This window comes from Neophocaena asiaeorientalis, unplaced genomic scaffold, assembly GCF_003031525.2.
Source record: "Neophocaena asiaeorientalis asiaeorientalis breed wild unplaced genomic scaffold, Neophocaena_asiaeorientalis_V1.1 scaffold114, whole genome shotgun sequence".
Classification (NCBI taxonomy): domain Eukaryota; kingdom Metazoa; phylum Chordata; class Mammalia; order Artiodactyla; family Phocoenidae; genus Neophocaena; species Neophocaena asiaeorientalis.
Window position 1 is genome coordinate 4,338,849 of NW_020173116.1, and position 18,130 is coordinate 4,356,978.

Sequence of the window (18,130 nt, forward strand, 5' to 3'; positions counted from 1 at the left end):
GCCTAAGGATGGACTAAAGTGGGAGTCGGAGCCCCCAGGTGCGTTTCCCTGTGGCGTCAGTCTAGAGAAGTCACTCCCAAAAGGACATCTCTAGAAGAGCGACTGCCCTCAGGCCTCGTCCACCGCCACGTTCTTACTTCTAGAAAAAACAACAGGGTCAGGTCTAACACTCCCTTCGCAGATGCTGGAGCAAAGAGAAAAATCTCCAGGATTGACCCCACCGGGGCTACTTGGGCGGTACAAGCCGTTGCGCCAATGGCTGTCGCCGAGATTTGCGAAACCGGTCGCGGAGCATTGTGGGGCTGGTAGTCCAGGCTGGGGCACGGCTTTAGGCCATTGAAGCCGTAGAACTACATTTCCCAGAAAGCCCCGCGCTGCAGCAGACGCGGACCTAGTACGTCAGCTACCAGACTTCCGGCAGAGCCGGGGGCGGGACCGTGGCGGAGGCTGGAGCGGGGCGGCGGGATGCAGCGACCCGGGCCCTTCAGCACCCTCTACGGGCGGGTCCTGGCCCCGCTGCCCGGGCGGGCCGGGGGCGCGGCCTCTGGCGGAGGCGGGAGCAGCTGGGGCGTTCCGGGTTCCCACGTGCAGTTGCCGGGACGCGCGCAGTTCGGCGCTGGCAGCACAAGTACAGCTGGCGGGGACGCTAACAGCGTCTGCCCGGCCCCCTCCACGATGTCCAAGGCCGAGGAGGCCAAGAAGCTGGCGGGCCGCGCGGCCGTGGAGAACCACGTGAGGGTGAGCAGCTCAGGACGTGGGGCGCCCGTGCTCGGCCTGATGGGCTCGCGCTCTGGGCACTGCCGGTTGCGCCTAGTTCCTGGCAGGGAGGGAGCTGCGTGAGAGGGGAAGGGGTACGCATTTCACCCACCTTGAGACCTGCTCCTTCAAGGCCTTTTAGATGTGGAATCGGTTGGGGTCGCGTTCCCTAAAGTTGTGCTATCTAAAGACTGCTTGTCCAGGCCAGATAAGTTTGCAAAGTGGAGCCTGGTGGTGTGTGTCTAATGTTTGGAGTGGGGTTAGTAGGGACTTAGCATGTGGCTTCCTTTTCAACAAATAAGAGACTGGGACTGCGAGAGGTCTTCACTCGCTTCACTGCCCTGGGAAGTCGGGGGTGGGGGAGCTGATTTTAAAAGTGTTTTGAAATTTTACTCCAAGAAAGTACTTAGCTGGGCGCGCACCCGCTCCTGAGGGTACTTGGAGGGAAGAGGAGACTGAGCCAGAGGAGAAACCCAGGCTTTAAACCTCCTCCTTTTGACACTTGAAGTCTGGAGGACCCTCTTTAAGGTCGGGATGTGGAGATGTTTAGCTCTTACTTGGCGAGGTCGTGGCCCTGCTTGTTTGCTGTGTTGTGGGTGTGGTCCTCTTGGGTGGAGTCTTTTAACCCGAGCGCATTTGCTGTCAGCAGTCAGTTATCTTAATTGTAATACCGGCGGCCAAGTGGAGTATCTCTGCCCTTAGGTGGAGTTTTCTTGACTTTATTGGCTTTTAGTCTTTCATTTCTGCTTCCTGGAAAGTGGTATCAGATTCCCTTTTCTCTAGTGATGGTTCTTTATTCTTTACATTTGGTAATGCTTTCGTGTACAAAGTTATTTTGCCTAGCTAGATAAATGTTTGATCCTCCCACCGCCTGGCTAAGTGGGAGGGGCGAGTGTGGTAACCTTTGGCTCAGCGTGTTCTGTAGGAGGAATGACCAAGGATCCTCCGGGACCCAAACCGAGTGACTTCCGTTCCAGTGCCCTTCCACCTGTTACACAGCTGCTCTGTTCTGGTTTAATAGTGTGGTTAGCAATAGGATTTTCTATGGGGATTCACAGAGATGATGTAAAATGTGTAATCTGGCTCTCCTTTTGGGATTCACGTGCCTCAGCTACAAAATTGGGACGGTAAGCTGAAATTTCAAAATGCCTGGATAAAGTGAATCGTAATGGATAAATGTAATGGATAAATGAGATCTATACAATTAGAAAAGACCCATGTATTAGATTTCCTGTTAACCTATTTGCATTCCTGTTTGGTGGCACGCCCCTCCCTGACCATTGTTTTATTATTTTGTATTTGGTTAAATTACAATCTGCAAGCTCCCACCTTAGGCCAGAGCCGCAAAACACTGGATTCTGGCCACATTATTGCGTGAAGTTACCAGGCAATCCTGGGGAGATCGTCATAGGCCTTTTGGGGGCACTCACCCCAATCTGTTACACCCACTTTCCTTTTCAAACTTCTTTTCTGAGATGCCAACACTACTTGAATTTTGTATTTTCTGCTTTGTAACTTTGATTCATTCATTGCAGGTATTTGTTGAGTGCCTACTATGTGTAGGTAGTTGGTGTGGTGGTCAGAAATGTGGCTAAAGGGAGGAGGAGAGGCTGGTCCTGGATACTTTGCAGACAAGATAACTTAATTCAGAACCACAGGTTTATCGAGCATAGTCCCGTACCTCACTGTCAAGGCTTAGCTGCTCTCTCCAGGGGGTATCCTATCCTTTTTTCCATCTAAGGCCGAGTTTTCCTTTAGCACTTCGTGTCTTGCAATTGTTTACTTGTTACACAACCCAGGTTTTGCTGCTCACCCCTCCAAAGACAAGTGTTGGTTGGAAAGAAAAGTTTACTTTATTCTGGAGGCCGGCAACCTGGGGAGAAGGCAGACTCCAAGGATCAACTCCAGGGGAGAAAGGGGAAGTTAATCGCAGTTAATCATTTGGGGAGGGGGCGTTCAGAGTCTTATCTTCCACTGAGTGCAGACTTTCTTCTGATTGGTTGATGGTGAGGTAACTGGGTGATGGTTAGCCGGAAGTCTTGCGCCCAGCCTGAATTTACCATCTTCCACCTGGGTGGGGCCTTAGTTCCCGTACAGGAACTCAGAGTTGTATTGTTTTGTATATTCCTTGAGAAGGAACCGGGACCTTGCCTGTCGCAGCACCATTGCTTCTTGACTGCACCTCCCTGGTTTCTGCAGTCCCTTCCTTCCCTGATTAGCAACTGTTTGAATCTGCCCTTTGGAACTCAGGGGAGGTCAAGGAGGCTGAAAGAAGCCTATTTCCTACAAACAGGAAGCGAAGGACACGGAAAGGATTTGTACGGGAGGACCCCATAGGGTCCTGCTCCGTTTCATACTCACTTGTGTAAGTTTATCAAGCTAGGTTGTGTGCGAGGTCCTGTTGGTTCCACCTTTGGAATGTTCTTAGAACTGACCCTTCCTGTTGGCCTGCCAACTTTCCCGGTTTAGGCTCTCCTCATGGCCAGAAGATTGCAGTTGCCCTTATCTCGTCCCCTCTGTCGACCACCCAAGTGGTGCATTACCATCTTCTGAAGCTTTAATCTACTCTTGTCACTGTGCCCCTCAGGTGGCCTCGTCCTAACCTCCATAAGACACATCAGGAGCATCTATTGTCAACCAGTACTGAGGCAGGTGGAGGGGATACACAGATGAGAGGCTCTGGTTCTTGTCTTTAAGCCCACAGTCTTGTTTCCTTCTCTGCCCCCTTCTCTCCCATGTACCAGAACATTGGAAAGGACAGACTACTGGCATAGAGTGTGTGTTTTAATATCAAAACCCTTGACCAAGAGTACTTTTTCTTGTCTGCTGCTTTTGCCTATTAAAATCGTATATGTCCTTCAGGGTTTGGTTCAAAGGCCATTCTTCCTTTCAGTTTCTCCTTAGTCTCGTAGGGGAAGCAGTTCTCCCCTTGAATTCTGTAGCACTCCATACCTCTTAGGTGCCTTATGCCTCTTAGGTGTCTTTATGGTCTAGTTATGTGTATGTGTGTCTCCCAGTTCCCTGAAGGGTAAGCTTCTGGAGGGTAGTTAACCTTATTTTCATTCCGTGTTGGTCACAGTGGGGCCTTCCCAGTAAATGCTTGATGAATTATGCGGAGTGTGGACACGAATATGGAGGTTGTGGGGTGAATCTCCCTAGCCCGTTGGTGACTACTTGCATTTCCGGGTGGGTGGAAAACTTGGAGAGTTCTCAGCTGAAGCCTTTGGGTAGCCACCCGGGACTCAGATGTGCCTGTTGCAGGATGGGTCACCGTGCAGGGCCGTGCTCTCCTGAAGGTCCCTAGCCTCCTTTGTTCTCTTCGGAGCCCGGGCTTAGCTTTTTGGCTGGCTTGGCTTGAAGGAGTTGGTGGGCAGTGGTTCCGGTTGGTCAACAGAAGAGGTTACCCTACCGGACAAGGTGACCCAAGTTGTGCTGTTGCACGTATGACCTGTTGTCAAGTACTTGCCGCTAGGAGGAGCCTGCTCGTACAGCAGAGCCTGCCTGGCAGCCTTCTGCTGTTGGGCCGCATCTATTTGGCTTTGGCTGGTACACCGATTCTCGGCCAGTCATTTGATTGCAAGGTAGCAGGACCACAGGGTTGAGGAGCCTTGGGCCTGGCAGGCCTGTGCAATTCCTGGCCTCTTCCAAAAGCCAAGGGAGGAGCCTTGCGCAGAGCTTGTGTGACTCACCCAAGTTCATCTGTGTGCCACCTGCCTGCTGGGTGACGTGAGTATATGGCAGCGTATGGTAATGCGGAACCTGACAGTTGAATTACTGTACAGCTAGAGCTCACAGCTTCAGGTTGGGTGTGAAGGTCAGGTTGAACCTACCTAGTCAAGACATTTCCTCGTTACTTGAAGGTTTGTACATTTTCTGATATTCAGCTATTTTGTGTCGTGATGTAGCATTTACTGGTCTTGAAGACCTTGCTATTGAGGTTTGCCCAAGTAGCTAAATGGCTATTGGATGCATTGCCTTCTTGAGGGCATCATCACAGATGAAATCCTGACCTAGCACAAGCCCTGTTTTAAGGCCCCTTGGTGTTATTTGGTGACTTTGAAACTTTGAGCAAAGACACGCACCCCTGTAGGATCAGATACTACCTGCAGATTCCAGCATTTCATTGAAAGTATGTCTAGTAATCTCTTGCTCATTTCTAAGTCTTAAATTTTTCCTTAGGGTGTTGGATTCATCTCTAAAGTGAGGCTAAGGGCCTTGAGGTCACAAGGGGTTGTTGTGAGATTTGACTTATATTAACATTTATGAATCTTCTTGGTAGGTGCTTAACAGATGATGTTAAGCTTTGGCTTGTAGCTGTTTTGCCCTAAACAGGCAGGAGATTACTCCCAGGAAGTTGCTTAGGAACCAAGCTTCACACTAGTTCCTGACTGTTTGTACTCTGACCTTGTTTTGCCGTTTGTGGTCTAACTGACCTTGGCTGGGCCCCGGCTCTGCCTCTGGTCTACTCTGAGGTACCTGCCCCCTCTTCTTAAGATAATAAGCTCAGTAGTAAGTTGCCTGTTTCTTCTCCATTGTACTCAAGGAGTGGCTTCCTATATGGCAGATGAAGACTTTCTCATGTTCCCACCTAAGCCTTCACCCTCTCCCCGTTTTGTCTGAAGCAGGCTTGTGCAAAATGAGGACCCCTTGGGATCAGTCGGACAGAGTTGACGTGATTTGCCGTTCAAGGTTGCTTCAGACTCTCTTCTGTTGACTTGGGCTGGAGCTCTGGATGGTAGCCTTGATGTGTCTCTGAGGTTCGCTGTGATGCCACCAACTTGATGGCGACTGTGTAGATGTTAAACTTGTGTGAAAAGTCGCTGAAGCCAGAAACCTCTGTTTTCTGCTCTTAACGTTCAGCTAGGCTGTTTTTCTCCTAGGGTCTTTCCTTTCTGATCGTGCTCCCGGGGATGGCCAAAAATCGTTCAGCGTCCATGTGCAGGCCATTTCCGTGAGGCTGACTTAAGTTGCAAATAAGCCAAATCTTTTGTGTTGATAAGAGGTAGGGAGTGTTAAAAATGAGACAACAGACCCAAAATGGAGTCGCTTACGCCAAGCCCCGCATCACCAAACAATACCTAGTTACACTTCTGTAAGTGTCCCGGAAATGGAATCTTAGCATGGAATCTTAGCTCAGCCAGTCAGGAATCACCTTATCAGCACTATTGAGGTCATCTGCCTGGTAGAGCCCTGCCGTCCCCTAAAGGGAAGTAACCTTACAATAACCAGCTTGCTTTTTTGCCCAGTATAACTTCCTTGTGCCCGCTTGCTTCTTGCTATAAGAGTCTTAATTTTGTACAGCTCCTCAGAGCTCCCTTCTGCCTGCTAGACTGAGTGCTGCCCAATTCAAATTGATTTTTGCTGAAATAAATGCTTAACATTTTTAATAGGCTTCAGTTTATCTTTTTACAGGAGGAAATGGTGATGTCATTGTCAGGAATGAAAGGAGGAGGGCTCTGCTGATAAATTGCCACTGGGCACCAGGACATAGCACAGCTTTGAGGGTCAGTGATTATGTTTCTGTGGGCACAGTACCTTGCACCCAAGTTGGTGAATTGCTGTTCCTAATAATTTTATAGCCCTAGGAAGTGGGCTGGAGAAGGGAGTGAAACACGGTATTAATAAGTCTTGGATTTCCCTCCTCCTTTTTTTTGCAGAATAACCAAGTGCTGGGAATCGGGAGTGGTTCTACAATCGTCCACGCTGTGCAGCGAATAGGTATGTTTTCAGGCTGACTCCTGGATGTTTGTGTGGGGTGGTGGGGATGGGGGCATAGAGGAGAGGGAGGAAGCAGGGCGCAGCTTGGCACCAGCATTGTGGAGCCCGTGGCCAGGTGAGTGTTTCTGCTCTTCTCTGGGTGGGATTCTTGGGCCTCTTCACCCAAATTTGGGGTTGCCCTGGCTTTGTTTACTCTGCTGAGCTGGGCGAGGAGCTGACTTAGGGTGAGGTCTCCACAGAATCTTAATTGTCATCAGTGGTGTGTGTGTGTGTGTGTGTGTGTGTGTGTGTGTGTGTGTGTGTGTGTGTGGCCTCATGGATCCCGAGGCAGGCAAACCCTCTAAAGCCTGCGGTTTCTCAAGCAAACAAATCGAGGTCTGCCGGGCCAGCGCAGGCTCGGCCTGTCCGTGAACCTGCAGTCGGTGGCAGGCTCTGCAGACGCTGACTTCATTCTGATTTGGGTATCTCTGGGCTCAGGAAGGGCTCAAGAATTATCAACCCCGGTGGCTGCTGGACAGGTTTGACCGCCCCGCTCTTGTTTGTGAGAACAGAGCCCAGAGGCCAGGCTTGCCTGAATGTGGATCTCCTCTGGTAGGTGCCAAGGGGCTGTGCTCAGGGGACAAAGCGCAGGAATGCTTTGTCTTTAAGGAATGGTTGTGGTGCGGGTGTGATGGCTTCTGGAGAACTCAGTGTTGCACACCTTTCTGCCTCAGCACTGAGTATGTGAAGGATTTTAGGGCACAGGGATTACTGTGGATTTCATAATAGTGGCATCTGAATCTGCCAAGGTGTACACCCAGTGATTAAGGAGACTTGAAATTTTTAATAAGACAGTTTTTCCCTGTCGACTGAAAAAAAATACACAGCCTCAAAATTGAGAATTATGTTGTATGTGTGTGTTGTTTATTTATTTATTTATTTTGGCCATGCTGTGTTGCACGTGGGATCTTAGTTCCCCGACCAGGGATCAAACCCGCACCCCCTGCAGTGGAAGCGCATAGTCCTAAACCATTGGACCGCCAGAGAATTGCCCAAGAATTATGTTTTATTTGGGGGTGTTACTGAGGACTTAAACGTGGGATGCAGCCTCCCAGATAGCTCTGAGGGACTGTTGAGGAGCCAGGATATATAGGAGTTTTTGCAAAAAAACCCCCGAGCAGTCAAACATCAAAAGATTAATTAAAGAAAAACCAGACATCTCAAGTTAACGAGTGTAGTGCTTTCCTGTGTATGGAAGATGCAAGGGTCTGGGCTCAATGAAATTATTCCTTTGATATGCACCTTAATCTAGAGCCAGTATCCCGTTTTTTCCTTCCTGAATTCTCTCAGGGGTGCACCGCTTGGGGGCAGCTGCAGAGGCTGAGGGCTTGATGGCTGCGACATCCTTTGTTTACTGAAATGACGGGAGACGTTCTTTGTCCGCATCCCTTAAGACTTTCCTTTTTGTATTTTGTTTCTTTTTGGCCGCATCGTCGGCATGTAGGATCTTAGTTCCCTGACCGGGGATTGAACCCGTGCCCCGGTTGTGAAAGCACCGAGTCCTAACCACTGGACGACCAGGGAATTCCCAAGACTTTTCTTTTTGTTTAAATCAAGTTTTCCCGAAAGGTACAAATCCAAAGTGAATAAATAAACCCTCTTTAACCACCCCCTGGGGTCTATTATAAATGATTATATTTTTTTACTAACTGTAAAAGTCAAATTCTAGCTTTTCTCTGTAAAAGCCTATATAGGGAAGTAGTTAAGACTGGCACTAGACTGCCTGGGATCGGATCCCAGTTCTGTCATTTGTTAACTGTGTACCAGTTACTTTGCCTCTCTGTGCCTCAGTTTCCTCATCTGTAAAGTGGGGATAGTAATTGTAAGTTATCTTTGGGTTACTGGATTAAAAGTTCATGTGTACAAAATTCTTTGAATATCGCCACGCACATACTAGCAAACCCTGACGTTGCTCTTTCTGTGGTTAATACTTACCTCCTTAGGCTTTTTTGTCCCTGTCTAGTGACATGTGAAGGCTGTTTACCAACTTTTCAGCAAGGGTGGGGACATAGAATGAAAGGGACATTTCAGTGGGGGGAGGGGTTGGACCTTTTCTGTGGGATTTGAGCAAATGTGAGTACAAGGAAAATAAGGTGAGGAGAGAGAAAAACCACCAACGCGGCTTTTGTCTCCACAGCTGAAAGAGTGAAACAAGAGAACCTGAACCTCGTCTGTATTCCCACTTCCTTCCAGGTATGTCCTGCTTTCCATTCTGCATCTTGGCAGTTGGATGAATCTTCTGGGTCCCTGAGGATGTAGGGGTGTGGCTCTGGGTTGTGTACCAGGGTTTTCTGGGCGAGAGAGCCAGGAGCGGGAGCGCAGGTGATTGCTCCTCGGAAGCATGGTTTTAGACGTGAATATTTTAGTGTATCTTGTATTAGGCACCACAGAGTACGTAGAGAGAACCACATGGTCTCCGTCCTCAAGGAGTATTATCTCCATTTATAGATGAAAAAACTGAGGCTAAAGGGCGTTAGGTGATGCATTAGAAATGCAAGTACAGTAGTTTGAGTCCATGTCTAATGCTGTTCCACCATGAAATAGTAGGGGCTGGTGAAGGAAAGCAGTGGAGCCAGTTAAATACAGGGAGAGATAAGGGAATAGTAGACTTCAGGAAAGGAGGGAAGAGAGGTGCCGAGATAGAGCCCCATGCCTCACCTGGCTGTTGTGGGGAGGGTATGTGTGTCGTCTCTCATTGGCTTCGTCGCAGGGATCCTGTGAATTGGGGTTAAAGGTTGGCATTGCTGGTGATTTGTGCTCCTGTGATGTTGTGGACATGGTTTTGGACAGCTAGGTCTTAAGAAACTCTCAGTCCTGGAGGCAGGATGTGTCAGGTGTGTGCCCCAGCCTGCCAGAGTAGGGAGTGGAGGAAGGATTCCAGGTAGGCAGGATAGGAAGTTAGGAAGGATAGTGCGCGCTGTCGGAGCTGTTTTGAAGTTAAATCTCTTGGAGGCTCTGACAAGCTGCCCGGACACCCAGGGAACTGAAGACAATACCATAATTCCTGCTTCAGGCTAGAAAAGGAGTGGTTTTACCTGGCCTTTCTTGCTTTGGAAATCCTGATGTTCTGAGGAGATGCTCTTAAAGTCAGAGGGGCTGTGATGGGTTGCCTCGCTCTTGAAAAAGCGAAGTGTCTGATTTTTCCAAGTGACTTGATCATCTAGTATTTTTAATTTCTTGTTGAATAAAATTATTTCATATTGGTGCTTATTTTTAATTAAAGCCATACATACACATAGATTGAAGAATCAAATAATTCAAGTCATTTTATTAAAAAATAAGACACTCCCTTCACACCCTCCCCCACTCCTGACCACCACCATTTCTTGCTCTTGAGATGGACATACTTTTAAAACTCTTTTAGCTGATTGGGTATTTCCAAAGTCTGGAAACTACATGCTTTTCTTGCCATTTAAATTTTTTTTTTCAACTTGAGGTAATAATTCCACGCTGAACGGATGCAGGGAAGACGAGCATTCGGTTATCTCTCTTCCCTCCTTGCTGTCACAGGTCAGACACCCTTCTCCTAGTCTGCAGTACAGTTACGTTTTGGTGAGGCCTCACTCAGAATTGTGATGTCCAAGCTACAGCTGAACTGTGCAGTCAGCTATGATTGCGCTTCCGTGCCTGCCTGCTCATTATTTTGTTTTCCTGAAAGTTAAGTAAATGATGCCTTTGTTTTTTTCCATTTCCTTGGTTGTCTGAAGACTCCTTACTAAGTCAACCCCAAACTCTTACTTGGATGGAAAATCTCACCTCATTCTGGCCCAGTGGATATTCTACTCCCATCAGCTTCATCTTCTTGGTACTCTGGTTGGTAGAAGCTACCCTCGGCTGTTGTCTTGGGATCTCCCTTTGCTGTCAGGAACTTTCCTTCTCTGTCTGCTCTTTTTTTTTTAGCTACGCGGGCCTCTCACTGCTGTGGCCTCTCCCGTTGCGGAGCGCAGGCTCCGGACGCGCAGGCTCAGCGGCCATGGCTCACGGGCCCAGCCGCTCCGCGGCATGTGGGATCTTCCCGGACCGGGGCACGAACCCGTGTCCCCTGCATCGGCAGGCGGACTCTCAACCACTGCGCCACCAGGGAAGCCCTCTGTCTTGCTCTTTTGGATCATCCCGTTCCTCCCCACTACTCCCCGAAACCCTTTGGTTTTGCTTCCTTCAGTTTTGGTGAATCACATCCTTTAGGTAGCTACGCAAGTGCACGGGATGCAAACTTGTCAGCACTTTGGTTGTCTGAAAAAGGCTTTAGCCCCTCTGGAAGTCAGTTATTTGGATAGAGAATTATTTTTTTAAAAAAAATATTTAATTATTTTTTTATTTGGTTGTGCCGGGTCTTAGTTGTGGTGGCAGGCGGGCTCCTTAGTCGTGGCTCGCCCACTCCTTGGTTGTGGCATGCGAACTCTTAGTTGTGGCACGCATGTGGGGTCTAGTTCCCTGAGCAGGGATTGAACCCGGGCCCCCTGAATTGGGAGCGCGGAGTCTTACCCACTGTGCCACCAGGGAAGTCCCCTGCGTAGAGAATTCTGTGCTAAATCACTTCTTAGTACTCTGTTGTATCTTCTGCCTTTTTTTTTTTTTTTTGGCCGCGCTGTGCAGCATGCGGGATCTTAGTTCCCCGACCAGGGATGGGACCTGTGCCCCCTGCAGTGGAAGCGTGGAGCTCTAACCATTGGACCGCCAGGGAATTCCCTCTTCTGGCTTTCAGTTTGCTGTTGAGGAGCTTGCAGCCATTCTGATTCTTGATCCTTTGTATAAAACCTATTTCATTCTCTCTGAACTCTTACAACCTTATATTATCTTTTCTTTGTCTACAATGTTCTGAAATTTCACCATGTTGTGCCTTGGTGTGGGTTTATTTTTGTCCACTATGCTGGGCGCTTGCTGGGACATGTCATTCTACAAATTCACACTCTTCAATTTTGGGGATTTTCCCCCCTATTATTCCTTTAATTTTCTTTTCTCTGTTTTCTCTGGCTCTGGTCTTTCCTTTTAGGGTACTTGTTATGCCCTTGGTGCTTGTGACTTGTTTTGTCCTTTTGTCTTTTCAGCTTTACCTTTTTCTAACCCTTCTGTTGAGCTTTCTTTGCTCTCATGTATTTAATTTCAAATAACTTTTTTTTTATTGTTCTCTGAAAAGGTTTTTGTTTTATGGGTGCAGTTTTTTTCAATTTCTTCTCTTAGCTCCCTGAGGATGTTAATACTTTGGTTTTTGTTTTAGTATTTCTTCTCCTATATCTCTTTTCTCAAAGTTTTTTTTTTTTTTAACAGTTTGTTGGAGGTATAATTTACATAGAAAATTTACTCTTTTTCTTAATATCTATAAAAATTTATTTATTTATTTATTTATTTATTTAAATATGGCTGAGTTGGGTCTTTGTTGCTGCGTGCGGGCTTTCTCTATTTGCTGTGAGCAGGGGCTGCTCTTCGTTTTGGTGCACAGGCTTCTCATTGACCCCTACATTGGCAGGCAGATTCTTAACCACTGCGCCACTAGGGAAGCCCCCAAATTTACTCTTTTCAGTGTATAATTCTGAGTTTTGACATAGTCATGTAACAACCAACACAGTCAAATATCGTTAGAATGCTTTGTTCTTTTTTTTAAAGAAGATTTTGCAGCTCATTTTGAAGACTAGTGGACTAAGAAGCTGACCGGAAACCAGCTCTCGGGGTGAGGGTGGTCCTTGCTCTCGGCTTGTCTGCCAAGAGCACTCGTGGCAGACAGATCATTGGGGAACCCCTAGTGTCAGATCATTTTTTTTTTTCCTCTGGCTGGTCAGGTTTCCCAGAGAAGACTGCCCAGTGCCCTTTCAGGAGGGGTATGCATGGCTGCCTGTGTCCCGGGAGCCAAGTAAGAGAAGAGGGCTAGAAGACGTCTGTCATTATTTGGGACATAACCCCCGTTTTCAGCGTAGTGCCTGTGGTAGACGGGGAAAAAGTGCCTGCTACACGTTGCAGTATTTCTTTGACTCTGGGCCTGATTGTGTGACGTGTTTTGCCAATGGGATGTGACCAAATGGCAGGCCATCAGTGGCTTGAACAGTGAGTGCTTTTGCTTTGTGGCTTGGCCCTTTTGCTGCTGAAACCATTCTGCGGCCATGTGAACAGGCCCCGGCTCCTCCTCTGGAGGATGAGAGGCTCTCTTAAGCCTCTGAGTCTTGGGGTAGCTGCTGCACAGCCAAAGCTTGCTGATGCAGTACCCCATCTTCAGCTGCGCCTCGCAGCCCAGTCCTGACACCTGCTGTTTGACCGCCAGAGAATAAACGTGCTGCTTTGGCAGTAGTGGAGCAAGATGCTTTTCACTCCCACCGTTGTGTCTGTTTTCGGAAGTTCACAGGGCTGCTGGTCCTTGAACCTTTTGGGAGGTTCTATGCCGTTTATTTGGTCGCTTCTTAGCTTTTTCCAGTACTGGTTTAGGACACTGGCTTAGGATTTCTCTTCCTCATTTCTGCCATTTACCATTGTGCATCAGTGATCTGGCTTTTAGAAGTTGGTTGCTGTTTTTTCCTCTTTTTGGTTTATGCCATTGAGAAAAATTCCTTTATTGTACTATAGATTTAGAGAGGTTTAGGGAAAGAGCTGAGCTAAGTACAGGTGTTCAATTGCTATCTTTAAAGGGAAGTTTGATCTGTGTTTTTAAGGTAGCATCCTCCCAGCCCACCTCTATGTTGTGGTGGTTAGTAATAACCATGTACCCAGACTGGAAAATGCTGGCCAATTCCAGCTGATCAGGTAGAGGAGTCATTCACAGTTCACAGGACTTTAAAAAATTCACTTGTCCAGAGTTACTGTTTTGTTTCCCCGCCCCCACCATCAAACCCAAACTTATTTTGTGTTAAGTTTAGCCAGCCGCAATCTTCCTGAAATGACTGAAAGGAAATCAAGATATTTCATGTTCTGCCTTTTAAACAAGTAAACCCATAGGTGTTTAAAAGGATTTTTGTAGATTTTCCCTTTAAAGTTAAAAGCTTTTGGGAGAGGAAAATTTTGAAAAAGGATTTAAAAGCCAGATCTGGTCTAGGCAAAAAAACAGCGTTTGCCCATGCTGGCTTTCAGTCTACCTCTGTTAGTTGATAGAAGGGGAAGTGCAGCGTTTTCAGGTATTATTGTGAAATTGATGAAAAACAGGACTGCTAGCCTGCCACATGCCACTGTCCTTGATCACATGAGGCATTTGGGGGCACCAGCTGTGGGATTGCAATGAGAAGGCATTGCTTCCTGTCTTTTTTTTTTTCAAAATCACAAGCTAATCATTAGCTTTCCTGCTCCCTGCACTTTTAAGAGCTGGAAGAGACAGCTGTTTGCTCTACACCCTCAGGAGCCCCTTAGCTTGTGAGCCTGAAGTGTCTGGTGTCTAGCAGGTACTGATCTCAGTTGAGCACCTGTGTCTGCGTTAGTACTGGCTGAGCCAGTGATGGGTCCGTATCTCCACAGTAGGGCTGTAGTGTTGAATTCAGTGGATTCGTTTCCCAGGGCTGCCATAACAAGGAACCACAAATTGAGTGCTTAAAAAACGAATTTATTGCCTCTCCTTTCTGGAGGCTAGATGTTGATTGCTTTACAGGCTATGAAGGAGAATCCTTTTTGTCTTTCTCGTAGCTTCTGGTGGTTTGATGGCAATCTTTGGCATTGCTTGGCTCGTAGGCACATATCCTTGCTCTCTGCCTTCCTGTTCACGTGGCGTTCTCCCGGTGTGCCTCTGTCTGTGTGTACAAATTGCCTTTCTAAGGACACCAGTCCTGTTGGATTAGGGCTCACCCTTATGACATTCTGACTTGATTACCTCTGTAAAGGTCCAATCTCAAAATAAGGTCACAGTCAGAGTTACTAGGAGTTAGGACTCCAACATACCTTTCTGTAGGGGAACACAGTATAACCCATAACACTCAGGGAGGAGGAAGCTAGTGCCACCTGTGACGATGACTTCTCTCTGTGTGCAGGGCCATTTGCGGGGGTCTTGTGCGGAGTCCGGTCAAAGATGGGGAGAAGGGAGAGTTGGAGGACCTGCTGATGGAAGCAGGACTTAAGGGTCCGACCCCAGTGGGCTCTTTGAGGTCATTGTACAGGGTCCTCCACGTCGCGAAGGGGGGGATACAGACGATTTAAAGGGAGAACAGATCCTGTCCTTACGTTACTGCTTATTGTCTGGGAGGACACAGGGCTTGTGGAGGTTGGGGTGGCCTCCCAGCCACATAACATAGACAAACGTATCTGCTGGGCTCCTTTCGTGTGCGGACTCTGGACGGGTGTTGAGACGGGCAGCTGGTGGTGGTGGTGAGGCAGATTTCAGTCAGCGTGGTGATCACCGAGGGGTTATCTTCTCAAAGGGGTGCAAGGCTCCTTGTGCACGGCGGGTGTTATTCAGCAGTGCTTGTGCCCAGTGTGGTGCCTGGCTCTTAGTAGGCACTCTGCTTGTTGGATGAATAAATGCTACATTTGTGTGTGTCATGTTTTACAAATATATGGTAGAGAAGAAGTAGAGGTAACGTGCCTGTTGGAGGAAGGAGAGCCCACTCCTTGCACAGGGGATTGGGGGCTTCCTGGAAAGCCGGGCGTGAGGGGCTGGAGTTTGGGAGGAGGCAGGGCATTTCAGGTAGAGGAGGGAATGCCAAAGAACTCCTTTTAAAATTGTTATTGTTAAAAACGTTATTAATAGCATAGTATTATTATGTAAGATGACATCAATTCCATTTATAAGCAGAGGCCGTCCTCTCCTTTCCTTTTTCTTCTACATTCCCTTTGTTTGCCTTATCTTCTGATTTCCTTCCTAGTCCCTAGACAGGGCAGGAGAGCAGGAGACTGTATTTCTGGTCCTCGCCCTGCCCCTAACTTAGCACTGGGACCTCTCTGGGCATCCATTTCTTTCTTAAAACAGGAGTTTGCACTAGGTAACTTGACTGAACTCAAAATAATTGATTATTCACTCAACTATTGGCTTAACTGACCCTAACGGCTATAGGGTGAAAAGTGTATGTGAAATGTGCTCTCTGATTACAATCTAGATGGACAAACAGGACATCCTCATGAAAGAGTAACACCGCCAAGTGGTGCAGGCAGTCTTAACACTTGAATGTTAAATTACAATGATATACAGGATGTTTCCCTATAGGAATCATGATAGAACAGTTTCCTGACGCCCAGTGTTCATGTAATACGTTTGAATGCAGTTTAGTATTGTTTCTAAAGTAGTACATAAAATTAACAGGAACCGTAGTATGTAACAGTTTTATTTGCATGATAGAACATCACACTGAACTTTATGCAGTTCCCAGCATTATTCCAGCACCATCTGTATTAGATATCTTTGCTGGAACAAATTATGCCCAGACTTAGCAGTTTAAAACAAACATTTATTAGCTCCTGGTTTCCAAGGGGCAGGAACCTGGAGTGGTTACCTGGGGGGCTCTGGCCTCGGGTCTCCGGGGAGGTTGCAGTTAAGCTCTTGGCCAGGGCTTCCAGCTCCGTCTTGTGGGTGTTCTGGGCCTTAATTCTTCACAGCCTGTGGGGTAGGAGCCTGTCCCCAGGGCTGTCTCCATGTCTTCAGGACTTGGCAGCTGGTTTCCCCCAGTGTGTGTGATAAGAGAGCGAGGGTGAGGGGGAAGGAGGGTGGGAGGGAAGGATCTCTTGTGGGAGCACGCCCCCCCTTCTTTATAAACTAATCGCAGAAGTGTCTTGCTATCTCCTCTGCTGTGTGCCACTGGTAACACAGAACAGCCTTGGGACGTTGTGGGCAGGGATTCCCCAAAGGCACGAACACCAAGAGGCGTGGGGGACTTTGAGGGTTCATCTTCCAGACGTTCCAAATGTTTTCATAGGCTTAGGGTCTGGAATTAGTATGGTTCCTCCAGTGTTACATTCGGAGAAACCTAGGAACTGAGAAATAATCCAGAAATACCATTTTTATTGTTGTTTTCTCCCTTCATTATATATTTCTCTTTAAGAGGAGCAAAATCATGTTTTTTTTTCTTTTGAACTTTTTTCAGTCAGTATTTTATTTTAGCTTTTCATTGTGGAAAATCTCAAACTTCAAAAAGGATAAAGAATAATGAACTTCCACGGATCCATCACCCAGTTTCCACAGTTATCAGTTCATGGCCAGTTTTGTTTCATCTGTACCTCATTCTCCTTCACCTTTGTTATTTTGAAACAAATCCTAGGCGTAGTATGATTTCATTGTATGTATTTTATTATGTCTCTCTGAAAAGTAGGGAGACTTTGAAACATCTCAACAATACTAAAAAAATCAAACGGTAACCTTTAATAGGATCAAATAAAAATCCAGGATTCAAATTTCCCCTATTGTCTTATCCTTTTTTACAGTGTGTTTGAATCAGGATCCAAATAGGTCCCATATATTGCAAATTCCAGGGTCTTTGTACTTTATTGTTAGAGTCTTAGGATTTTGGATTTGAAGATTGACATTGGTCATTACCCATCTGCATCTTTTTATAGATGAGAAAACTTGCCAGGGGTCACGTGGCTGGTTCATTTAAGATTAGAACCGAGACCTTCGGATCCTACATTTCAGGTGCTTTTGACTTTCAAGCAGAAAATATTTTCAAGACGTGGCTTTTGAAAAGAAGTTTTCCATCCTTTAGTTCCTCTACGTATTGTAAGCAGTGGCATGAACACAGATCCTTATCACTTGAACTTGAGTGGTCAGACTCAAAGGTTCACGGTGCATTTATTCCAGCAACGAATTCTGCTCTGGGCCCTGTGGTGGTGATAACCCTCCCCTAAAGTCAGCCTGTGTGAAAGGCATGTCCATAGAGTCGGTGGTGCTGACTTTTCCTGCAAACATCCTAAATCTTTCCCAGTCTGGTGCTCTCAGGTGCTCTCACCTAGCCATTCTGGAGGTCCAGCCTTTACATATTCTTCTGAGTGTATGTATTCTTTTGCTTATTTTTATTCAACAGTGTAGTCTGGAAATGAGTATGTATCAATTTGTAGTGATCTTCCACAGTCTTTTTTCATACTGTTAGATTTTTTTAGAGACGTTTCTAATATTTTGTAGGTTTGGCTCTTAGTTTAGGAAATTTAAAAAAATGTTAGTTCCCCCTTATCCGGGAGGAATATGTTCCAAGACCCCCAGTGGATGCCTGAAACCACGGATAGTACTGAACCCTGTATACACTGTGTTTTTTCCTATACAGCCATACCTATGATAAAGTTTAGTTGATAAATTAGGCACAGTAAGAGATTAGCAACAACAAATAATAACATAGGACAATTATAACAATACACCATAATAAAAGTTACACGAATATGGTTTTTCTTTCTCTCAAAATATCCTACTGTACAAATTTAATACCTTTTCCATCTTAACTAGGCACTTACGCACTGTAGTCTTGTAACTTTTGCAGTTTGAGATGCAACAGCAAAATTAGCACAGCTTTCTTTTTCCTTCTTTAACTTCATGGATGGAAAATTCATTCTTACCATAGATCTTAGCAACCTCGGCATGTAACTTTTTTTTCTTAACTTACTAAATTGAGGACTTTCACTTTTTTACTTAAAGGACTTTATGGCTTGTCTTTGGCATATCTGAATTGCCAGCATCCCTATTGCGCTTTGGGACCATTACCTTGGAGATATTGCAGGTTTGGTTCCATTCCACCAT

The 18,130-nt window shown here is 46.7% G+C and overlaps 1 protein-coding gene across 2 annotated transcripts in view; it reads left to right on the forward strand.

Annotated features, from left to right (window-relative positions):
• The first annotated feature begins 436 nt into the window (after nucleotides 1–436).
• RPIA (ribose 5-phosphate isomerase A) overlaps nucleotides 437–18,130 on the forward strand; it is a 98,619-nt gene continuing 80,925 nt past the window's right edge. For both annotated transcript variants that reach the window (XM_024743802.1, XM_024743803.1), the window contains exons 1-3: nucleotides 437–738; nucleotides 6,414–6,474; nucleotides 8,651–8,706. In XM_024743802.1, the coding sequence (XP_024599570.1) occupies nucleotides 466–738; nucleotides 6,414–6,474; nucleotides 8,651–8,706 (390 nt within the window). In that variant the 5' untranslated portion in view covers nucleotides 437–465. The remainder of the gene's footprint in view (nucleotides 739–6,413; nucleotides 6,475–8,650; nucleotides 8,707–18,130) is intronic.